The 23,339-nt window shown below is 33.0% G+C and overlaps 3 protein-coding genes and 1 long non-coding RNA gene across 4 annotated transcripts; 2 read left to right on the plus strand and 2 right to left on the minus strand.

The window, feature by feature from the left end:
- Position 1: 1 nt before the first annotated feature.
- Positions 2–1,452, plus strand: LOC103314045 (hypothetical protein). The gene is made up of 3 exons (XM_008198824.3): positions 2–166; positions 217–521; positions 645–1,452. The coding sequence occupies exons 1-3, from the start codon at positions 130–132 to the stop codon at positions 1,392–1,394; spliced, it is 1,092 nt and encodes a 363-aa protein (XP_008197046.1). The 5' UTR covers positions 2–129; the 3' UTR covers positions 1,395–1,452.
- A 218-nt stretch (positions 1,453–1,670) lies between these two features.
- SMC1 (Structural maintenance of chromosomes 1) lies at positions 1,671–10,484 on the plus strand. Its single transcript, XM_962586.5, has 14 exons — positions 1,671–1,896; positions 1,953–2,073; positions 2,122–2,227; positions 3,867–4,015; positions 4,069–4,237; positions 4,286–4,498; positions 4,547–4,798; positions 4,846–5,060; positions 6,034–6,247; positions 6,304–6,678; positions 6,734–6,988; positions 7,044–7,109; positions 7,157–7,412; positions 9,263–10,484. Exons 1-14 carry the CDS (start codon positions 1,785–1,787, stop codon positions 10,426–10,428), a joined length of 3,669 nt encoding a protein of 1,222 aa, XP_967679.1. The 5' UTR covers positions 1,671–1,784; the 3' UTR covers positions 10,429–10,484.
- A 2,019-nt stretch (positions 10,485–12,503) lies between these two features.
- On the minus strand, positions 12,504–23,318 carry ago (archipelago). The gene is made up of 10 exons (NM_001170809.1): positions 23,058–23,318; positions 22,554–22,923; positions 22,397–22,507; positions 20,442–20,568; positions 18,148–18,746; positions 17,748–17,929; positions 17,469–17,694; positions 14,060–14,270; positions 13,438–13,723; positions 12,504–13,214 (listed from the first exon to the last, which is right to left on the minus strand). Exons 2-10 carry the CDS (start codon positions 22,911–22,913, stop codon positions 13,211–13,213), a joined length of 2,106 nt encoding a protein of 701 aa, NP_001164280.1. The 5' UTR covers positions 22,914–22,923; positions 23,058–23,318; the 3' UTR covers positions 12,504–13,210.
- LOC135267896 (uncharacterized) lies at positions 14,271–15,111 on the minus strand. Its single transcript, XR_010336278.1, has 2 exons — positions 14,506–15,111; positions 14,271–14,456 (listed from the first exon to the last, which is right to left on the minus strand). It is a non-coding gene; the product is annotated as an uncharacterized LOC135267896 (long non-coding RNA).
- Positions 23,319–23,339: the final 21 nt, after the last annotated feature.

Below are 23,339 nucleotides of genomic sequence, written 5' to 3' on the forward strand. Positions count from 1 at the left end.
TAACTAACATGTGCACTTGGGCAATAAATTTATATAAAAATAAATGGGTTTGTTGGGTTGGTGGTTCTGTTATTCTATGGTTGACAGCGGAAAAGTGACCGTTATTTCGTGCGTTTAAAAATTTTAAAAATGGATCACCGGCTAACAAAAATTTGCGATGGTTTCGGTAAGCTCATGAGACTCGCTAGTATCGTTTAAATACTTGGTAAATTGTAGCAAAAGATGAAAACGGGAAAATTGTCACATTACCCTTACAATTACCTCAAATATCGAACGCTCCAAGTTCGTTAACAAGAAAGAGCCCCGAAAAAAGAAGCACGGTGAAGAGGAAATTTATACCAATTGAGCGAATGCCATTTTGTGCCGCTGATTTTGAGAAATCTCCGAAAAAACGTAAAGTGGAAAGACCCGTCTGCAAGCAACTGTTTAAAGCACCCAACGAAAAACCACAAAAGAAGGGTTCTTATAACAGTCGTCAGTCCCTTATTACTAAGAAAAAAACGGTGCAACGTGCGCCAAAGGTACAATATTAACGACCAAAAGGGCAAATTATAAAAACTCGTTTCATGAGGCTTTGAAACTGGTCTTATGAAACCTTTTTAATTTTACTATTTTACAACACATGCTAGTAATGTTTTTTTCAGGTCAGTGTACAAAATGCGACTAGTGATGATTCAGTTTTAATTAATGCCGATGAAAGTTATTTATCTGCCACCAAAGCACGACCTGCAACGCCTTTACAAACCTTATCAAACCTTCTGTCACCCATCAGTGACGGGTCTGCAAATTCCGAAGACAGGGAGTTTTTACTGTTAGAACAAGCATGTGCTTCGGCCAAAAAGCCCCCTAAAAACAACAATCGTGTTGCATCACCCATGGCTTCAGTGTGTGCCTTACTAGAAAGTACAAAGATAACAAATTCAGTGCAAAAAACCAGCTCAATAGTTGATAAAATAAACGCTTTACTGAATGAAGATGATGAGGAGTTCCAGCAGTATGTGCAGAAACGTCAAGTTAGAAGAAATCAAATAAGGGAACTGGTCCGTGGCCTGCTTGACGAAGATAAGGAAAATAACGTCAGAAGATCGGATCGAATAGCAGCGAAACCATCAGTTAAAAAGTTTGTTGTTTCACCTGCAGTTACGAAAAGTGTGGATTTGCGTAAATCAACCCTGAACAAAAATCTATCAAAGAACATTGAATGCAACAGTCCTACAAGAAGAGCGCTTGATTTGTACACCAGTATGCGGAATGAATGTGCTGTTTTGTGTACCCCACAAGTGGACAGAGACGACAAAATGCCATCAAGTGGTAGAAGATCCAGAAGTATCTCTAGGAAAATCCAAAAGCAGTGTCTCTTGTTGCAAGATACACCGAATAAATCATCATCCTAATGCAGTTTAATTTTGTATTTTGTAATTTACTGATTTATTATTAAATTTTCCCTCTACACTACCAGAAATTTATTTTATCAAATTTTTTTTTGTCAAGTTGGTGTTCCATAGTTGTAACTGTTGCAACTAGTGTAAAAGGCTTGAAGGAAGGCAACAACAACGTTGCTTTTTAATAAATTAAAGTTTCTTCGTATATTTATCTCAAAAATGGTTGTTTTTCTGCCCAACTTGTGTATTTTTTGATTTTTGTCCTCACCTCATCTGGGGATTTTAGTGTGTTAACTTGCCACAAGTTGGCGGTGACGCTAGCCGCAGCCGCCATACTTGTTGTTTGTGGTTGTGCGGTGTTTCTGTTTAAAAAATAATGCAAAATCTGTAAAAACCCACAAAATGCCTCCGAGATTGAAACACATCGAAGTGGAGAACTTCAAGTCGTACAAAGGGCACCGAATAATTGGGCCCTTGAAGCCTTTCAATGCCGTAATCGGCCCCAATGGCTCAGGTAAAACACCGTTACATTTTCCATACAAATATCCTCCAAGTTGTGTAAATTTGAAGGTAAATCCAATTTTATGGACGCAATTAGCTTCGTTATGGGCGAAAAGACGCAAAGTTTGCGTGTTAAGAGATTGAGTGATCTTATCCATGGGGCTGCGATTAGCAAACCAATATCCAGAAGGTATTGCCGCTTTCACTTGTTTTGGGACACTGTAACTGTCTTTTTCAGTGCTTCAGTTGCTGCTGTTTTTGTTCTTGATGAAGAAAGTGGCAAAGAAATTTGTTTCCAGCGTTCGGTTCAAGGTTCTTCATCTGAATACAGAATCAATGGAACTGTAAGTATCTTCATCTAGTTGGAGACAAGTGCTTCACAGATCAGTATTACGTGAGTTTTTGTAATACTGCTTAGGCAAGCACAGAGATTATTGTTCTACTAGATATTTTGATGCTACTCGTCTGTAGATACATTACAGCAGTTTATTACATTTTATTCACCAAACAATTTGATTTGCCATTTGTCTAATTTATGTACAGGCACTTTTTTACAGAGAATTTAATGTTATCAACGCTTTTTAGGAATTATGTGTAGTTGGCTATCACAGTTTCGTAAAGCCAATTGTTTTCTGATCTAAAAAATGTAAATACAGTTTGATATTTTTATATACTTTTATAAAAAAAATATTTCGAAAATTTGATAACATTATTTCATATAAAAGTTTTGTGAAAAATGTGAAATTATAAAAATATAAGTTATGTTAAAGCTATTTTCATTTGAACAATTATACGATTGTTTCAGATTTAAGTCATCAATAGATTGAAAACATTTATCAACGGCAAAAATATATCATTTTCAACCCAGTTCTGGTTATTTTTCGGCTCATTTTTTACTAGATTTCTCAAAATAATTGCGTTTCTAAATGAAAAACATTTGATAAAACACAAAATCGCGAAAATAATGCAATTTGCGACCAATTATAGTGATTTTCTACTCCAGTTTCGCAAAAATTGCTCTATTTCGGAAATAATTTTTAACGTGTTGAGCACAATTTTCGACCCAAGTCGATAATTTTTGTCTAAATTTTACGAAATTATTAAGTATCTGACTAAAAAAACGTTCTTAAACGGTAAAAATAACGAGTTTAGCGAATTTTCGGCACATTTTTGATTAAATTTTGCAAAATAATTGCCTTTCTACATGAAGAACTTGTTGATAAAACGCAAAAACGATAAAATATTGTAGTTCTCGATTTAATTTATTGATTTTTCACTTTGGTTTTGTAATTACTGCTCCATTATCAGTATTATCACACTAATTCGGTAAATTTTTGGTTTATTTGTGACAAAACTTTTGTAAAATAATTGCATTCCTGGATGAAATTTTGTGATTTTTTACTGTGATTTCAGAAAAACTTAATTCCATGTCCTAAACGTGCTTAAAAACGCCCAAAAACCTGGAAAAATTGCTCTAATTTTGTAATGGATTTTGACCTAAAACGTTCGAAATTTTCACAATTTTTGAACCAGTTAAATGATTTTTTATCGAAAAAACATAGTTTTAATCCAAGGCCAAAATTACATAATGTTCAGTGTAACTTCAATTTTATTCTTAAATAAAAATAGTATGGTATAACGTAGGTAGTAAAAAAAGTTACTTACCTCATTCTTTGAAAAATTGAAGAAACTCCAGATACTATATCTTTTTAAAATAAAATTATGTTTTATTAAGTTAATAAGTTTTTTCTTCTAATAATATGTGAGATTTTTTAATAAAAAACTGAACGATTTCCAACATGTGAATGGTCAAAAGACTACTCGTAAACTAAATATTTCTTGTACTACTATTATAATTTTAGAGTAAAAACGTAATAAAATTTTGAAAACTGAAAATTATGCCTTGCTTTTTTGCTACTTTACGTAATGGGAAACCTTTTTTTTACCAAAACTATATAATCCCAAAATGATTTTCTTACTTAGGTCGTTTCAAACAATGAATATTTAACTGAACTGGAAAAATTACGCATCAATGTAAAAGGGAAGAATTTTCTGGTCTTCCAAGGTGCGGTAGAATCTGTTGCAATGAAGAATCCCAAAGAAATGACCGCACTTTTTGAGGAAATTAGCGGGTATTTATCATTTTGCATTAATTTTTTGTGTTGCTAATTCCAACCAAATTTAGTTCCGGTGCTTTAAAAGAAGAATATGATCGCCTTAAACAGCAAATGCAAAAGGCACAAGAAGAAATCAACTTTGCTTATCAGAAAAAGAAAGGCATAAATGCTGAACGTAAAGAAGCGAGACTTGAGAAAGAAGAAGCTGATAAATATTCACGACTTAAAGATGATTTGGTATGTTTTACTATTTTTTTTTTATTTTTTTAATTATTGCAACCACAGAATGACAAACTGGTGGAGCACCAACTTTTCCGCTTATACCACAACGAGCGCGAGATGAAAAACCTGGAAAACGATTTAAAACACAAACAACGCGAGGTGGAAAAGATCGAAAAAAAGAAAGAAAAAGCCGAAGAGGTTTTAAAAGAAAAAAAGAAAGAACAAGGCAAATTTAACCGCGAGTTGGCAAAAATCGAGCAAGATATTCGCGAAGTTGTAAGTTTGAATAATTTATTACTTGCACCTTCCTAATTTATTTCACAGGAAGTTGAGATTTCCAAAAAACGGCCGCAGTTCATCAAAGCTAAAGAACGTGTCTCCCACATGCAGAAAAAATTAGACGGAGCGATAAAAACATTAGAACAGGCGAGAAAAGCCCACGAAGCGCATATGAACGATATTAAAAAACTGGAAGACGAATTGGCCGAAGTTGAAAAGACGAAAGACGAATATGAGAGTCAAATTGCCGGAGAGTCGCAAAGTCAAGGCAGAGATGTGCACCTTGAAGACGAACAGGTGAGAAATTACGGAAATGGTGATTGGTTTAGGACTTCGCTGTGTAGGTTAGAGAATATCATCGGCTGAAAGAAGAGGCAGCCAAGAGGTCAGCCAGGTACATGCAGGAGTTGGATTCTGTCAACAGGGAACAGAAGTCGGATCAGGACAGACTTGACAATGTTTCAAGAATGCGCACTGATGCCGAAAATAAACATCGGCAGAAGTGTCACGAGAAGGAGGAAATGGAGAAAAGAATTGAAAAGCTGGCCGAGCATATTCGGTAGTTAATTTTTTCTTTATTTTTTTTTTTTTTGTATTTTCTATACAGGTTGAGTCAAAACTGTCAACTTAAAAGTTCAGTAAAGCTTAAAAAGCTTAAAAAATTCGTATGAATTATTATAATTGCTTGCATATAAAGGTAAACATAGTAAAAAAATTCTTTGTATTAAAATTATTGATTAATAACGAATTTTAAATAAATGATTTGTGGCAACGTTGTCTACCAGTCAACAATAAAAAAAATAATTTTAAACGGTTTCCTAGGAAATAATTTCCAGTGTTGACACATCTACAAATTGTGTTTTTTTTTATGAATGTCATTTCTTTAATTCAAAAAACTGACAAAGTCTGATAGGAAATTAAAAAATAACTATTATCCGTTCACGATTGTTTTAAATTCTCAGCAGGCGTAGATATATTTTTGTTAGGTTGGCCTCAGGTCCTGTCAGGTACTGTCTTTATGACGTTGTCTTGTCAAAAATTCGCTGTGTTGTCAGTTCTACTGCTTATTAATTTAAAATGTCGAAAATAATATCTGTTGATAAGAAAGTGTGTATCAAAAGATGCTTTGAAGGATGCAAAAAAGACAAACCCGACTTTTTTATCTAATGATAAGGAGTAGAATAACAATAAAAACGTATTCAATTATTTTTTAAAAAAACGAAGCAAACTGACAACAGTCCTTGGTTGTCATCAATTATAACCCAAAATAAATTTCTTATGACAACTCACAGTATTGCCAAATAAAATGTCAGATTTTCATAGATAGTCCGAATTTAAAACAATCGTTTAATTTAATCATCGTTTTGTTTGGAAACTATTACTTAGTGCGAAACATAAAAATAATGAAAACTGAAGAAGTTTTGAGCAACCTGTATACGATTCATTAAAATTAATTCATGAGTTGATTAAGTCTATGCAAAAAAATTATTATTTCTTACGTGTTTCAATTTGTATTTTTTTGTGGTTTAAAGGTTGAGTGAACAGGCTTTACAAGACCAGAAACAACTGCGTTCTGACCTACAATCAGACGTTGGGTCATCCAAAGACCGCGTCCATGAAATCCAGAAACAACTGGACGATGTGTTAGAACAACTGGGAGATGCAAGAACCGACAAACATGAAGATGCAAGACGGAAGAAAAAACAGGAGATTGTTGAGCGCTTCAAAAGCAACTATCCTGGAGTTGTATGTCTTGCTAACACTTGTTAAAAAATTTATGATTTAGTTTTTTCTTTTTACAGTATGATCGCATGATCAACATGTGCCAACCCATCCATAAGAGATACAACGTTGCCATTACGAAAGTTTTGGGTAAATTTATGGAAGCTATCGTCGTTGATAGCGAACACACGGCCAGGCAATGCATCAAATACCTCAAGGAGCAAATGTTGGACCCTGAAACGTTCCTCCCACTTGACTATTTGCAGACGAAACCTGTCAAGGAACGCTTGAGGAATATAACAGAACCGAAAGGTGTCAAACTCTTGTATGATGTTCTCCAGTTTGAGCCTCAAGCTGTGGCCCATGCTGTGCTTTTTGCAACTAATAATGCTTTGGTTTGTGAAACGCCTGAAGACGCCATGAAAGTGGCGTACGAGTTAGGTGGACGTTACGATGTGAGTTTGATCAAAATTTTAAACAATAATGTGTTGATCGACACTTGAAATCTAGGCTGTGGCTCTTGATGGTACTTACTACCAAAAATCTGGCATTATTTCCGGTGGTAGCTTGGATTTGGCGCGAAAAGCGAAACGTTGGGACGAGAAACACATTTCACAGTTAAAGGCCCAGAAGGAGAAACTTACCGAAGAATTACGTGACGCAATGAAGAAGTCGAGGAAAGAATCTGAACTGAACACTGTCGATTCGCAAATTCGGGGCCTGGAAACTAGGCTCAGATATGCCAAAACTGACATGGAGAGCACTGTAAGGACTATCACAAGTTAATTAATAAAACAGTATTCTGTAATATTTATTTTAGATGAAACAAATCAACGCTGTTGATGCCGAGCTGGCCAAGCTATCAGACGAAATGGAAAAATATGGGGTATGTTTTAGCAAATTGTGTTCGATGATTAATTTGTTGTTTCATAGCCCAAGATTGAAGAAATTGAAAAAACGATGCAAACACGTGAACACCAAATCGAAGAAATTAAATTGCAAATGAACAGTGTTGAAGATGTTGTTTTCTCGAAATTCTGCCAAGAAATTGGTATTCGTAACATTAGACAGTATGAAGATCGCGAATTGCGAGCGCAAGAAGAAAGGAAGCAGAAGAGATTGGAATTCCAGAAGCAAATCAATCGGATTTCGTCCAATCTCGAATTTGAACGCAGTCGGGACACGCAGAGTAAGTTTGGGTGAATTCGTTCAAAGTGGACGTTTATTTTAATTACATAAATTATATAAAAAAACTGTTAGGAATTTGTCAGTTTTCTGTCGAAGAAAAAGTGCTTTCATTGCTTGAAGAAATATTTTATCAATTAGGGAAAATTGAATATAAATTAATTTAAGAAATTCATTCCACAGCAGATTAAAGCCTAATTCGACAATTTGAAAAAGAAAAGCAGAAAAATCACTGCAGACGTTAATAGTAATAGTATTTGGTTTCTGGAGTTGAAGCTGTTTTAAAAATTAAAAAATACAATAAAAAACTTGGAAAGGGCTAAAAAAATACTTTGAAACAGTGCCATCTTATAGAAAAAAATACGGGATATTGCGAACACAAAAAATTATACTTTAGAATTGGGAACAAATGTAAAAGAATATTAGTAATTAATTATTTTAAGCCCAGCAAAATGCTCTGTAATTTGAAACTTTCTAACATAGTATTTGCGTTTTATTAAAAAAAAATCTTTTTCCTAAATCAGCCTCTTCATTAATTTAACCTTCTAATCATTGTATTGTTTACAATCTTTCAAAAAAGTCGTAAATTTTGAAGTAATTTTTTCTCAAATTGTATCATCTTCAGTCTCAGACGACGTACTGCTGCTTTTTATTTGTTACATAATTTATGTAGGGAATTAAATAAATTAAATGGGCGAAAATTGTGGCTTTAAACTTGAAGGGGAATTAGGTTTTAAATATTTATGAAACAGAGTTTTGAGTTAAATTCGACATGGATTTTAAATGAAGAATTAAATTTAAATAAATAAGTAGAATAAAATTTCACTTTATTCATGATAAAAACTACATATGGTCAAAAATTTAATAACGTAAAACATAATTACAGTTATAATCCTAACTAAAATAAATTTAAACAGTTAGCATTAATAAATTTTTTATAATTATTGTCAATCACTTGGAAAAAAGCTCTTTCAATGAAACGACCGTTCAGGAAACTATTTTGGTTGTTTGAAAAAATATTGTACTTCTAAAGAATTGGGTCAGTCATAAAATAATTGAAACTGGTTTATAATTATTTAAAATACTTTTGTGTTTTTATAGTTATGTTTACACGTAAAAAACTTGGAAAGGGCTAAAAAATACTTTGAAACAGTGCCATCTTACAGAAAAAATACGGGATATTCCGAACACAAAATTATACTTTAGAATTGGGAACAAATGTAAAAGAATATTAGTAATTAATTATTTTAAACCCAGCAAAATGCTCTGTAATTTGAATCTATTATTAAAAAAAAAATCTTCGTTCTCTAAATCAGCCTTTTCATTAACACCTTCGAACCATTGTATTATTTACAATCTTTGAAAAAAGTCGTAAATTTGGAAGTAATTTTTTCTCAAATTATATCATCTTCAGTCTCAGACGAAGTACTGCTGCTTTTTATTTGTTATATAATTTAAGTGGAAAATTAAATATGTTAATGGGCGAAAATTGTGGCTTTAAACTTAAAGGGGAATTAATTTTTAAATATTTATGAAATAGAGTTTTGAGTTAAAGTTGACATGAATTTTAAATGAAGAATAAAATTTAAATACATAACATAAAAATATAATAACGTAAAACATAATTACAGTTATAATCCTAACAAAAATAAATTTTAACAATTAGAATTAATTTTTTTTTATAATTATTGTCAATCGCTTGGAAAAAAGCTCTTTCAATGAAACGACCGTTCGGAAAACCATTTTGGTTGTTTGAAAAAATATTGTACTTCTGAAGAATTAAGTTAGTCATAAAATAATTGAAACTGGTTTATAATTATTATTTGTAAATGTAAATAATGGTAAACATTTCAGATAATGTAAGCCGTTGGGAGCGCACCGTAAACGACGAGGAAGAACGTTTGGAAACGTGCAAGAAACAGGAGCAGAAGCAACGCGAAGAAATCGACAAAGACTTGCAACAAGTCGAGCAGTTGAAAGCACAGCGACTCCACAAGAAGCAGGAAGTCGATGGTATGGAAGAAGAGCTGGGAAAAGCACGCAGAGAAGTGGGAAGCATTGCGAAAGACGTGCAAGCCGCCCAGAAGTCCGTAGTCTCTCTCGAAACAAAAATCGAAGGCAAAAAAAGCGAACGCCACGCAATTTTAATGCAGTGCAAAATGGACGATGTGGCTATTCCTATGATTGTGGGCAACATGGAAGATATAGTGGCCTCAGACCCGTCCCAAAGCTCGTCAGGGGACACAAGTAGCACAGTTCAACAATACGAGAAAGAAGCGAGGATTAAAATCGACTACAACATGTTGTCAGACAGTCTCAAAGACCTGGAGGAAAAAGACGAGATTAAGAAAATGGCAGATAAACTCCTCAGCTCGATTAAGAGTCTCCAAGACACTTTGACCAAAATTCAAGCGCCTAACATGCGAGCGATTCAGAAGCTCGAGCTCGCGCAAGGGAAACTCCAATCGACGAACGAGGAGTTTGAGAACTTGCGTAAGCAGAATAAGAAAGCGAAAGCAGCGTTTGAGAAAATGAAACAGCAACGGTATGAACGTTTCACGCGGTGTTTTGATCACGTGTCGAACGAAATCGATAACATTTACAAAGCTTTGGCACAGAATCAGTCAGCTCAGGCGTTTCTGGGCGCTGAAAACCCAGAAGAGCCCTATTTGGATGGGATTAATTACAATTGTGTGGCTCCAGGGAAGAGGTTTCAGCCAATGTCGAACCTGTCAGGTGGTGAGAAAACAGTGGCAGCTTTGGCGTTGCTTTTTGCGATACATAGTTATCAACCGGCACCGTTTTTTGTGCTTGATGAGGTCGATGCTGCCTTGGATAATACCAATATAGGAAAAGTGGCCAAGTATATAAGGGGCAAGACTGAGTCTTTGCAGACTATAGTTATTTCGTTGAAGGAGGAATTTTATTCGCATGCTGATTCTTTGATTGGGATTTGTCCTCAGCCGGCTGAATGTTTAGTCAGTCAGGTTCTAACAGTTGATTTAACGAAATATCCATAAGTATTGTTTAATTTATGTTTTTACGTTTCGAGCTTTCAATAAAACTTTGTGTACTATTTTGGGGAGCTTATCAAGTCTAGGAAATGTTTGCTTCTACATTTCTAGTATTAGCACTGAAGTCTTGAACCGATAAAATAGCAGAAAAGTACATAAAGTTTTGACAATCAAAATTTTTCGGATTTTTCGAATTTTTCGGAGCTAAAACAAATACAATTCGTGGCAATAAAGATCGCTACATTTTAATCTTGTTTGTTTAAATAAAAAACATACTTTTCAAGTTTCCATTAACTGCGAAAGCTTGATAACGTAGACCACGGCCACCTAAATTCCAATTCGAACAAATGAGACTTGGCAGCAAATCCAATTCGAGCGAATTGTGAATTTGTAATTATTGATAATAGCGCAAAATTGTGTTATTTTTCATTGTTTTTAGCCTATAAGTATGATAAATAAAGCCCTAAGAACATACCCTACAACTTTTGAGGAAAACTATTGCAAAAAATGTTGAGGTTAGAAAAGCTCGAAGCTGAACCTGTGCCCCACTTTTCATATGGAATTGCTAATTATATCGTTTATAACATAATAGAGCTCAAATCAGAGGGCTATCTGTGTCTACGGAATAGTCTAGAATTTGCCACATTCCGATCCCAATTTCCCTGCACGATTTTTTTTTCTATTTATTTGTTTAATTTAAAATTGTAATTTAATATAACATCGATTTGACGATTTGTACAAAAAGAAAATTTGTTTGAATAAAAATATTACACAATAACAATATTGTTTTTTTTCCCCCCACAGATTTTGCGCGATCTTGAGTCTTAGCAATTATTAAAAAATTACAGCTTACTGTACCAATAGTACACAAGATGGTGCTGCAACAATTATTTTAAATTTTTGGAACAAAAATATTTAAGATTTAGGACAAAAATTGATATTTAAAATGGATTTCATATTAGGATCACAGGAACGCAAAGAGGTTTTGAGAAGTTTTGACCTCTTTGCGTTCCTGTGATCTTGATACGAAATCCATTTTCAAAATTTCGCAAAATATTTTACTTTTTTTTTTCAATTTGTGAAAATTTTTATAAAAATTTACGAAAATCTGTAAATCACAAAACCCGAAATATCTCCGTTCCTGTAGGAGATAGAGGGGTTGTTCTGCCCTTTTGAAAACCCTACCGCCCCGTAGTATTTTTCCTGGGCTATCGAATAGGCTAGGTCCCGTTCCCGTATCTCCATCAGGAACCGAGATAGCACTGCACATTTTTAAATCGAGAATCGAAGCACATGACGTTATAGTGCTTCAAAAGTTACGTGTGCATGCAAAGTTTCAAGTCGCTACGATAACGGAAAGTGCCCCAAATTTAGGTTCAAAAAATTTAAAAAAGTCAGTTGTCCATCCTTGTTAAATTTATAGGTTATAGTAATAAATTGAAAAAATACAGGCTCCTGTAATTATTTAAAAATTTACAGGTTTCTATAATTATTTAAAAATTTACAGGTTTCTGTAATTTAATGTTTTACAATATCATGCTTAGATGGCGACAATTAAAATTCTTTGTTGTCATTCTGAAATTATAAATATTTTGAACTCAAATTTGAGGCACTTCCCGTTATCGTAGCGACTTGAAATTTTGTGTGCATACGTAACTTTTGAAGCACTATTACGTCATGTGCTTCGATTCTCGATATAAAAATGTGCAGTGCTATCTCGGTTCCTGATGGAGATACGGGAACGGGACCTATCCCATTCGATAGCCCGGGAAAAATACTACGGGGCGGTAGGGTTTTCAAAAGGGCAGAACCACCCCTCTATCTCCTACAGGAACGGAGATATTTCGCATTTTGTGAATTGCAGATTTTCGTAAATTTTTATGAAAAATTTTAGAAATGAAAAAAAAAGGAAAATATTTTGCAAAATTCTTGAGAATTTTCATTGCGTTCCTGTGATCCTGATACGAAATGCATTTTTAAAATTTTGCAATATTTTTATAAAATTGAACTTGAACTTAAACTACCAATTTTTTTTAATTCTTGAGGATTAGAAGGTCAGGTGAAATAAAAGTCCGTAAGATAAGAGTAATTGTTTTATAAAATAAATACAACAAATACAGATAAGAAATTATAACATTAACAACACCAGACTTTGAAATGATTACATTAAAATTCACCAACCAAAAACGAGGAAATTTGAAAAGTCTGAACGAAACGAAAAAATCCGACTTAAAAGAATCTAAGCGTCTCTTCTTATTTGATACTATTTTCGTATATAAAACATGGATTCCTAAAATTGTTAAAATTTCGATTGCCGACTAAACTATTAGACATTTTGACAAGAGCTAATTAAAAATACTTAACTTGAGTAAATTAATTGAGAAAAATACTAATTAAACTAGTGATGTATGATGAAACGGATTATGTTCGACTATATACAATTATGTTGAGCTATGACAAGAATCTTGAGCATGAACCACATCGTCTCTCACTAAAAAAACAATCTCCTTTCGTAATAAACCACGTGATACAATTACCAATCACTTGGCCTATTACTCGTTGTAAACAAACTAATGTGGTAATTTTACTTAAAATGCCATTAACTTAAAACTTACAATCAGTCTCTCTGGTGCAAATCATGTCATGTAAATTTAGGAATTTTACAATTAAACAAACAACGAGTGTGGAAATATTGCAAACTCATCATCCTAAAACAGTATTTGTACTTTGGACACAACACAAAAGAAACTTCCGGACTCAACAGCACCAGATTTTTGAAAAAAACTCCTCAGCTGAAATAACAAGTCGTTAAAATTCGCATACTGTTGATGTCGCCTAAATTAAACGTAATATCACAGAATTACACCATTAAGTGTTTCTGAAAACGTTTAGTAGTTGAAATTATTGGGTTTGTCAAAGACATGAAATTTGATAGCAACATCAGTAGTATGCTTTTTAAAAGTCGTAGGTCTACAAACACGCGCACTCATACAATTTTTTGCAGTCTGTAATTACCTAGAAATGATGGTACTGGAGTTAGAATCGACATCAAAGTCCAACACTAGTAGTTTTGTTTCTTCTGTGCCGTTACGACTTCCAACCGCGCACACTAGTTTCGTGTCGTTGGCGCGAATCCGCCACACAACGCCTCCTGAGCCACCACTGTCCAAAGCCACCAGGTTTCTGATGAACTCGCCGGTGCGAACGTCCCATAATTTTACAGTTCCATCATCCGAGGAAGTTATCACAAAACGATTGTTGAATTGGAGGCAAGTTACGGCTGACTGATGTTTGTATGGTCCTGGAAAATGGAAAGTAACATCAAATCTACATTTGTTTATTACTCAATTTGCTTAATTCACTGCTATTTAATTACATATTTTAACACAACAGTATAAAATGAAATTAAAAGAACAGCTTAATAAAATATAATAAAATGGTTTAGTAGACAACCAACAATACAATGATAAAAATTGTTCTACAAGTATCAGGGCATGCTGCGAGTTTTTTTTTTTTTTTTTTTAATAATAAACATAGGAATATAATTACACTACACTATAACTGCATTTGCTTATTTTAATGATAATTAAGAGTATTTTGTAACAGTGATGTTACAAAAGAGGTGCAAGAATCTTACCTGAAAGGGTTTGTAGGCACTGACCGGTCACTATGTCCCAAACTTTAACGGTGGAATCGGCATTTCCGGACACTAAAATATTATTTCGTAATTCCATACCGGATGTTAGGGACTGGTGACCCATAAGCGTATGTTTGCAAGCTCCCGTCTCAACTTCCCACACTCGAATGCTCGTATCCAAAGAACCGCTGACCACATGAACGCCATCAAACTAGAAAATTAACAAAAAACAATTAAATTAAAGTAAAACAACTAATTATAATGAATGAAATGTTTCATTATGGCCCTCATTCAAAACTGTCATCATCTGATTCTGGAGTTCAACATATCTTAATATGGAACTCGACATAAACCTCAAACCTTTTACTACGTAATCATTGGACCCGTAAACAAAAATCTACAATAATATTACATACAATGTTGTTGTAATTTTAATAGTTATTTACATTATAAGTACGGTTGATGTTTTTTAATTTTTTTAAATTTTCGGATACAGATTTATCACCACAATCTAAAACAAAATACTTTCTTCTCAACACTTGATTAAGTTTAAATACACTCATTAATCATTTGTAAAAAAAATAAATTTTGAAAACGATTTTTTTTGTTTCTGTTTGCAATTTTTACGAAAACTATTAGTCGGAGAGCAATGTCCTTTTTTTTAAAAGATAGATAATTAACAGAGTTTTCCAACGATAATAAACTTCATAAGGTTATCTATAAATAAATAAATAAATGTTCCGGGTACCGAAAATTGACAAAAATTGCGACGAAAATTGAAAAAATCAAACATAAAAAATCGAATATTTGGACTTTTAACAACTTTAGTGGGTTGTTAAGACATGTAGAAGTCCATAAGAATTTGCTGGAGTTAGTTTAAAAAAAAATTTTTTTTCACCTCTTTGAAGGTAAGTGTATTTTACTCAGGAAATTGAGCAAAAAAATTGAAAATTTTAAATCTCGTGAAAAGTTGGTATAATACAGAAAATGAGCCGCTGAATTCAATGGAACAAACCGCATTGCTCTACGACTTTTTGATTTTGAGTTATGAATTTTTTTAATGAATAAAATTTTTCACAATGACAAATGGCTACCCTAAATTTAGGCAAAAAATTTTAAATTTTTAATTCTTGTGAAAAATCGATATAATATGTAAAATGAGCCGTAGAATTCAATCGAACAAACCGCAATGCTCTACGACTTTTAGTTTTTTTTTTATGAATTTTTTTAGTGAAAAACTTTGATCGCCTCTGTAGCCGGAACCGTTGCCCGTACCGGCTCGGGGTTTGGTCGAAAAAATAGATAAAATTAAGCGCTATCAGATGGTTTTTTGTTCGTTGCTCTAAGTTTTACAGTTTCCGAGAAAAACGCAAAAAAAGGTTTCCATTTTCACTTTTTTTCAATTTTTAACCGCCAATTACGGCGAAACTATTAGAGTTATCGAAAAACGGAAAAATCGAGGACAACCGGAATAAAAAACTCTACAAAATGGCATAAGACTCAAGGCGATATCTCGCAAAAAAATTTTCAATTTTCAAACGCCGATTACGGCCAAACTAAAAGAGCTAGGAGAAAACGCTTTTTTAGATCGAAAAGAGCACATCAAAATCTATAAGATAGAATAGGTTTCATTTAATTTTGAGACACTTTAAAAATTGACCGGTTTTAAGGGGGGGGGTGTTAACTTTTTTTTATTTTTTTTTATTTTCTCATTTACGGCTAAAATATTCTAAAAAGTGAAACTGTTTTGATCCATACCTATGCAAAATGATCCGGGGAATCGATTGGCATCAAGAAAATTGCCAAATTCCCAACAGTTTTTTAGTTATGAATTTTTTAAAATTTTACCAAATTTTGCATTTAGCAGCAATTTGCTCGAAAACTATTAGTCGGAGAACAATAATCTTTTTTGAAAAAAATAGATAATTTAAAGAGCTTTCCAACGATAATACACTTCATGGGGTTATCTCTAATAGTTCCGGAGCTATTGCTCGACAAATGTTCCGGGTACCCAAAATCAACAAAAATTGCGACGAAAATTGAAAAAATCAAACATCAAAAAATCGAACATTTGGACTTTTTGTGGACTTTTAACAACTTTTGTGGGTTGTTAAGACATGTAGAAGTCCATAAAAATTTGCTGGAGTTAGTTAAAAAAAAATATTTTTTTCACCTCTTGAGGTACTCAGGAAATTTGAGCAAAAAAATTGAAAATTTTAAATTGCGTGAAAAATTAGTATAATAGAGAAAAAAAGCCGCTGAATCCAATGGAATAAACCGCACTGCTCTACGACTTTTAGTTTTCGAGTTATGAATTTTCTTAATAAATAAAATTTTTCATTATGACAAATGGCTACCCTAAATTTAGGCAAAAAGTTTTAAATTTTTAATTCTTGTAAAAAATCGATATAATATGTAAAATGAGCCGTAGAATTCAATCGAACAAACCGCAATGCTCTACGACTTTTAGTTTTTTTTTAATGAATTTTTTAGTGAAAAACTTTGATCGCCTCTGTAGCCAGAACCGTTGCCCGGAGCGGCTCCGGGTTTGGTCGAAAAAATAGATAAAATTAAGCGCTATCAGATGGTTTTTTGTTCGTTGCTCTAAGTCTTACAGTTTCCGAGAAAAACGCAAAAAAAGGTTTCCATTTTCACTTTTTTTCAATTTTCAATCGCCAATTACGGCGAAACTATTAAAGATATCGAGAAACGAAAAAATGGAGGATAACCGGAATAAAAATGTCATGGGACTCAAGGCGATATCTCAATTTTTCAATTTTCAATCGCCGATTACGGCCAAACTAAAAGAGCCAGAAGAAAACGGTTTGTTCCATCGTAAAGAGCACATCAAAATCTATAAGATAGAATAGGTTTCATTTGATTAAAATGTTTTTTTGTGTTAACAAAATGTTTTTTTTATTTTCTCATTTACGGCTAAACTATTCTAAAAAGTGGAACTGTTTTGATCCATACCTATGCGAAATGATCCGGGGAATCGATTGGCATCGAGAAAATTGCCAAATTCCCAATAGTTTTTTAGTTATGAATTTTTTAAAATTTTACCAATTTTTGCATTTATTTGCAATTTTCTCGAAAACTATTAGCCGGAGGACAATGTTCTTTTCTAAAAAAGATAGATAATTTAAAGAGCTAATTAAAGGTTCTCTCTAATAGTTCCGGAGCTATTGCTCGATAAATGTTCCAGGTACCCGAAATCGACCAAAATCACGACAAAAATTAAAAAAATTAAAAATTAAAATTAAAAATCGAACCAATTAACTTTTTTTCAACTTTAAACAACTCGAATGGGTTGTTAAGAAATATAAAAGTCCACAAAACTTTGCTAGTGTAAGTTTATATTTTTTTTTGTAATTTCACTAAACTAAAAGTTACCAAGTTATTAACGCACCTGTAATGAATAGACACGATTTGTATGACCTTGTAACGTGTGCAAACACTCCTCTCGTTCTGGATTCCAAACTTTAACCATATAATCATAAGCTCCAGAAACCACCAATCGGCCATCATATTGAACACATCGTACAGCGGCTAAATGTCCCACAAGAACATGAAGACATGCCCCAGTTTTAATATCCCACACCCTTAAAGTTGCATCACGAGAACCACTCACAACCCTTAAACAACGACACAAATTAAAAACAATTTTAAAAAAATACTATTCTCTTACTTGTTTCCGTGTAAATGCATACACCGTACAGTTGAAGTGTGTCCGTTGAGCGTATGAATACAATCGCCCGTTTCGGCGTCCCACACCTTCAGTGTTCTATCAGTACTGCCACTGATTATTGTCGCACCGGACATCTGAGACGACCAAACGCCTCCAGTGTGCCCCACCAAAGTGCGCAAACACTACAACAACACTCGTACAAAATTTGCCACTTAAGAAGATGCAAATACGGTTTAGTTAATGAAAAAAGTGTTAATAATTTTTTTCTGCATCGATCTCAACAAGTTATTTTTAATATAATTTACTTAAAAAAATAATTCTAAAACATCAATTAAAATAACTAATGGATGCGAGTGCTGAATAACAAAATTTCTCACAAAAAAAAATATTTTTTTTTTACCTTTCCTGTGATCGCTGACCAAACTTTGAGCGTATTATCATCCGATCCGCTCACAATGCGATTCCCACAGAACTGCAAGCACGTGATCACATGATCATCGTGTCCTTTTAGCATCTTAGGCGGCCTGATCGGTTTGCTCCTCCAGTTCATTTCAATGGCATGTTGTCTCATGTAGGCAGCTTTCCATGGCGACATTTGCGTTCCAGGAGACCTAGGTGAGCACCTCCGTTTAGGTATTTCATCAATGCCTGCTTGCCGACACTTTTCCTTCCACAGTAGATTATCTTCAGCCAGGAAACGCCAACTGCGACAAGTTTGTGCTGCACGTAAAAGGTCTTTCGGTTCGAGAAATGATAAAACGTTCAAAGCCAACTCGCGTGGTAATAATGAGATGAAATCTCGTTGGAATTGTGGTTCAATCACTTGCATCATATGACGGACTTGAGTTGGTTCGCAGCGGGCGATTAGTTCGCTGATTGCGAGAATTCGTTCCGCGTTTGACCATTTTTGGAATTGGGTCAGCCAATCGGACATTTCCGGTGGCGGATTGTCTTTGGTCGGGATTACGAGACGAGATTTTTTGTCGCTAGGGGTGGCACCTGCACGGAACAAAAAAACTAACAGTAAATAAGGTGATTCTTTTAGGGCCTACATTAGAAACTTTTTAACTTCTAATACAGCTAGAGCTTTAAAATTTTGTATACGATCCAAATCGACCATTCTGAGTTCAACTAAATTATTTTCAAAATGGCTGGGCTTCCAGAACTACAAAAAATTGGCACCAAGTTTGAAATTTTAAATAATAACCACTAATTTTTATTGCATTTTTAAATTCGTCTCTTGAAACTGAGTAAAATGTACCATAGTTGTTAGTACTTATCTGTTATAGTTTTTGACATATGTCAATTTTTTTTGTTAAAATTTTCATTTGCAAGAGTTGATCTAAGATATCACGGCCCTTGAACCCTTTGCGATAAGTGAATAATTTTTTTGCATTCGATAGCCGAAGGTTTGAAAAGTTTTCTAGAATTTTTAAAATTATCAATTGTTAAAATTCATGGCTAGTATGATTTTTGCTATAAGTCAGTTTTTTTTCAAATGGAACAACCCTATTTCTAAACGGCAATCGAAAGAATATCGATATTTATAGTGACTTTTATCAATACGTCCTATACCTCTCTCTTACAGTTTTTGAAAAAAAAATCACAAAAAAAACAGATTTTACTTCGTAATTTTCATAGTTAATCAAATAGACCTTGTAAAATGGTCAACAATTGTCAAACTTCAATATTTTATTTAGTTTTTAGCTTCTTTATTATTTAATAAGCAGTAAAAAAATAATATTTAATTATAGTTTATTATAACTTAGTGAATTATGTAAAGTAACTCAGTCAGTCTGCCATCAAATTTTAAACTTCTTGCATGAAAATGGTGAACAAACAGCACATTTATTTTAATTAATAACACAATTATATGGTATTTTTCAAAAATTTACTTGATTAAAAATGAAAAAAATGATCCAAAATTTTGTTTTTTGCGATTATTTCAAAAAATGTAACAGATAGATATAAAAGATTTTAATAAAAGACTGCATAAAAATTTGTGTTCTTTTGATTGCCATTGAAAAAACAGGGTCATTCCATTTAAAAAAACAGTTTTATAATCATTTTTTAATCATCATTTTCAAAAAATCATAGTAGCCTTGCAATTTGACAGTTGACAATCCTAAAAACTTGAGAAGACCCTCTAAACCTTTGGCTATCAAATGCAAAAAGAATTATATACTTATTTTAAAGGTTTCCAGAGCTATAATATTTTAAATTTAAATATTTTAAATTAACCCCTGCAAATATAAATTTGTGTAAAAAATTGACATATAACTATGACAGATAAGTACTAACAACTAAGGTATATTTTACTCAGTTTCAAGAAGCGAATCCAAAAATACAAGAAAAATAGGTGGTTACTATTTAAAATTTTAAAGTTGACGCCAATTTTTTCTAGTTCCGAAAGCTCAACCATTTTGAAAATAATTTAGTTGAACTCAGAATGATCGATTTAGATTGTATACAAAACCTTAAGGCTCTAACTATATTAGAAGTTGAAAAGTTTCTTTTCAAAACAGTCTAAATAATTTGTCTTTGGTAATATAAAGCAATAAATATTTTAAAATGTAAAATTTTCAATAACATAGTATTTAGTTTTCATTTAAAAAAATGGAAAAATTTGTATTAAGTTTGGAGATATTTCATTTCGAAGTCGAAAAAAGTTAATTATCGCTTGTATTTTCTCACCGTTGGTTTCGGGCGCCGTCGGCGCACGAGCAGAGGGCTCAGATGACATCGAAGTAACGTCAGATTTCTTTTCTGGTAGCAACTTCTTGCACGGAAACCCATTCTGCACGTCCAACTTCCGTTTTCTCTAAAAAAACCGAACAAAACACATTACAACTGCTAACAAAACAGCACAAAATATTCGTTTCAAAAAATATCAGAGAGAAGATTAGGCTAAAATCATATGTCGATCAACGTATTATGTTATCGACTCAACACTTACAAGTTTCATCATTAAAAAAAAAGAAGTACGACTGTTTTATTTTTGTTAAGCTCTTTACATTTGCGATTAATACATAAACACCATTAAGGTGAAAATAATGTAACATCTTAAACCGGAAAAACTAGCGTTAAAAAGCAAAATTAACCTGATAAGTTTTTTATGACATGCAGTTAATTATTACTACACTGTATTCTAATGCATGTGATTATGTGGAAATTGCTTTATTATCATAGATATTTGAGTAACATTGTTTACTAAACACAGAATTAGAGGTTGTCAAAGGTAACAAACATTTTTTCAACAATTTAAAAAAAAATCTACAGGCATAATAAATAACTATGAAAATTGTTAGTTTGTATTATACAACGATAATTTCAAAAAGGATCAAAATTATTACCTTTTATGTCTATCTTTAATTTACGTTATCGCCCAACTCGTGTTTACCAATACAAAAACAACAAGTAAACTAAATAGTTAAAAACAGCAAAGTCCCAAACAGGTTAAAGACCTTCATTGACCATGGGAATGTTTAAAAAACGAGCAATAACTTTAATGCACTACTACGTAAACGTGACTTATTCGCGTATTACTTATCGATTTTTCCCCAATGCCCCTTAATTATTCGTTTTGTTATTTTATCTAAAAGTTATATAAAGATTAAATACATAATTAAAACTGTGACGATTGTTTTTAAACTCGTATTATACATAGATAAGGTAAGCGTTCATTAAAACCAAATTCCTTTAAATTACATTTTCGACCAAATAGTCAAGACCAACTCGTATTTTTTAATTATTTTCTTTTTAAATTGTCAAAACAACAACCAAAAATGGTCACAACTTTACTTATGAGAGTAATATTATTTATTATTAGTCACATTTTGTTAAAAAAAATTAAACAAAAACTAGTATTGAGAAATTATTTAATACAACAGGTATTGCAAAGATTAAGTACCACCTGAGCAGTGGCGTAATAAAATGTGTCACTGATTTGTTTACAAAAAATTGCAGATAATTACACTAGTTTACCACGATTTTTACCAATGTCAGTAGAATAATTACCACTAAATCTGATGCTGAAGTCGAAAACAAATTAAGTTTAAATACTCATTATAAAGTATCAGTATTTGACAATTTTCGCAACATCTAAAATGTTACAGATTGCTTCTTCTCTTGTACTATCAGGGTGTTTATCTCAATGTGGACTAGTAGAAAACGAATAACATATTTTTATCCCAAAAACCTTAATAACTCTCTTCATAAGATTTGATGAAAATATTTACCATTTGATCGTTTAAGTCTCCCAGATTTTATAGACAATTTTACCACAAACAAAACAAAAGTTGTTTGGACTTAATCTACATTCACTTGAAGATATTTTAAAATAATTACAAGGTTTAACAATAGTTGATCACAGAAACAATGAATGCCACCAGAAACAAATTTTTAAAACTTTTAGTGAATATATTAAGAAAACTACACGTGTTAGACAAATGTGACATATATTTTAGTTATCAGTGAATAAGAAAAAAGCAAAATTAATATAAATTATCTCTGCCTGTAATTTTTTGTTTGCCTTGTGCTAACCATTTGCAGAAAATGCATTATCCAGTGATGGAAACAGTCAATGGGTTTATTTTTAAAATAATATTATTGCACATTCGCTTGAAACAACAAACATAATTTCTGCTTACCCAGTATCTGTCAGTGGCGTACGACCCACTTCTCTTCGCGTACGAACTCCTTGGTGTTGTTTGATGAGGACCTGGAGGTGAACCTGAAAAAACTTCACTGCTATCTTCGTCCTGTAAAAATAATTTAGTAAAAAGTTAACACACTGTATGGAGTTACCTCTTCTAGCTCTTGATTTTCTTCAGAGAGGTCTCCTTCAGTACAATCCTCCCAGTTTTCTTCCTTCTCAAAACTGTCTTCTTCATCACATTCTTCCAGACCTAGCTTATTGAGAAAGCTAGTTTTTTCAGTCTCCTCGCCCGATTGACTAATTCTAAATATCTCATCTAGTTTTTCACTCAATGGAGCTAAGTGATTCTGGGATGTACCTGGTGCATTATCAGTGGTACACAACGACTCTAGACAAACGGTTTCAGTAGGGCTAGGGCTGGTGCAGTCTTGTTTTGGAAGTTCTGAATCTCGATTAATACTAGATAAGGGGTTGAAATTACTTCTGCCTGAAGGACATGATTCTGCCATTATCTACAGTCTAGAAAAAACAAAAAACGTCTTAAGTAAAGTTTTGCGATAAAATTATCTCCGCGAGTGAAACACGTTATCCTACTTAATTACAAGATGAGTGCAATGGGGGAAAAATGGTTAGAATAATTGCATCTGACATACCTACTGATGTAATTTTCTATCATTATTCGAAGGCATGAAACGAAACTACTCTAACTACCAGATAATTGCAAGAGAAGAAGGAAAATTAACGAAATGCTTCCAAAAACTATGCATCAAGGACCACTGTTTGCTACTTCCTATCACTCCGAGACACTAAAGCGAGTTTTCTTGTGCATCTCGCTGGGTAAAATACCTTTTCAAAAAACTACACTGACGGCCATTCTCAAAATACTAGGATTTATTGGCACCATTACAAATATCTGGACGAACTTGTGTAAATGA

This window comes from Tribolium castaneum, chromosome 1 (genome assembly GCF_031307605.1).
Source record: "Tribolium castaneum strain GA2 chromosome 1, icTriCast1.1, whole genome shotgun sequence".
Lineage (NCBI taxonomy): Eukaryota > Metazoa > Arthropoda > Insecta > Coleoptera > Tenebrionidae > Tribolium > Tribolium castaneum.

Coding starts and splice junctions, on each gene's coding strand:
- LOC103314045 (XM_008198824.3), top strand. CDS start 130: ATGGATCACCGGCTAACAAAAATTTGCGATGGTTTCG. Junction 167..216: donor AAAAATTTGCGATGGTTTCG/GTAAGCTCATGA, acceptor GGTAAATTGTAG/CAAAAGATGAAAACGGGAAA. Junction 522..644: donor CGGTGCAACGTGCGCCAAAG/GTACAATATTAA, acceptor TGTTTTTTTCAG/GTCAGTGTACAAAATGCGAC.
- SMC1 (XM_962586.5), top strand. CDS start 1,785: ATGCCTCCGAGATTGAAACACATCGAAGTGGAGAACTTCAAGTCGTAC. Junction 1,897..1,952: donor AATCGGCCCCAATGGCTCAG/GTAAAACACCGT, acceptor GTAAATTTGAAG/GTAAATCCAATTTTATGGAC. Junction 4,238..4,285: donor CACGACTTAAAGATGATTTG/GTATGTTTTACT, acceptor TTGCAACCACAG/AATGACAAACTGGTGGAGCA.
- ago (NM_001170809.1), bottom strand. CDS start 22,913: ATGGCAGAATCATGTCCTTCAGGCAGAAGTAATTTCAACCCCTTATCT. Junction 22,508..22,553: donor AAAATCAAGAGCTAGAAGAG/GTAACTCCATAC, acceptor TTATTTTTACAG/GACGAAGATAGCAGTGAAGT. Junction 18,747..20,441: donor GACGGCGCCCGAAACCAACG/GTGAGAAAATAC, acceptor TGTTCCGTGCAG/GTGCCACCCCTAGCGACAAA.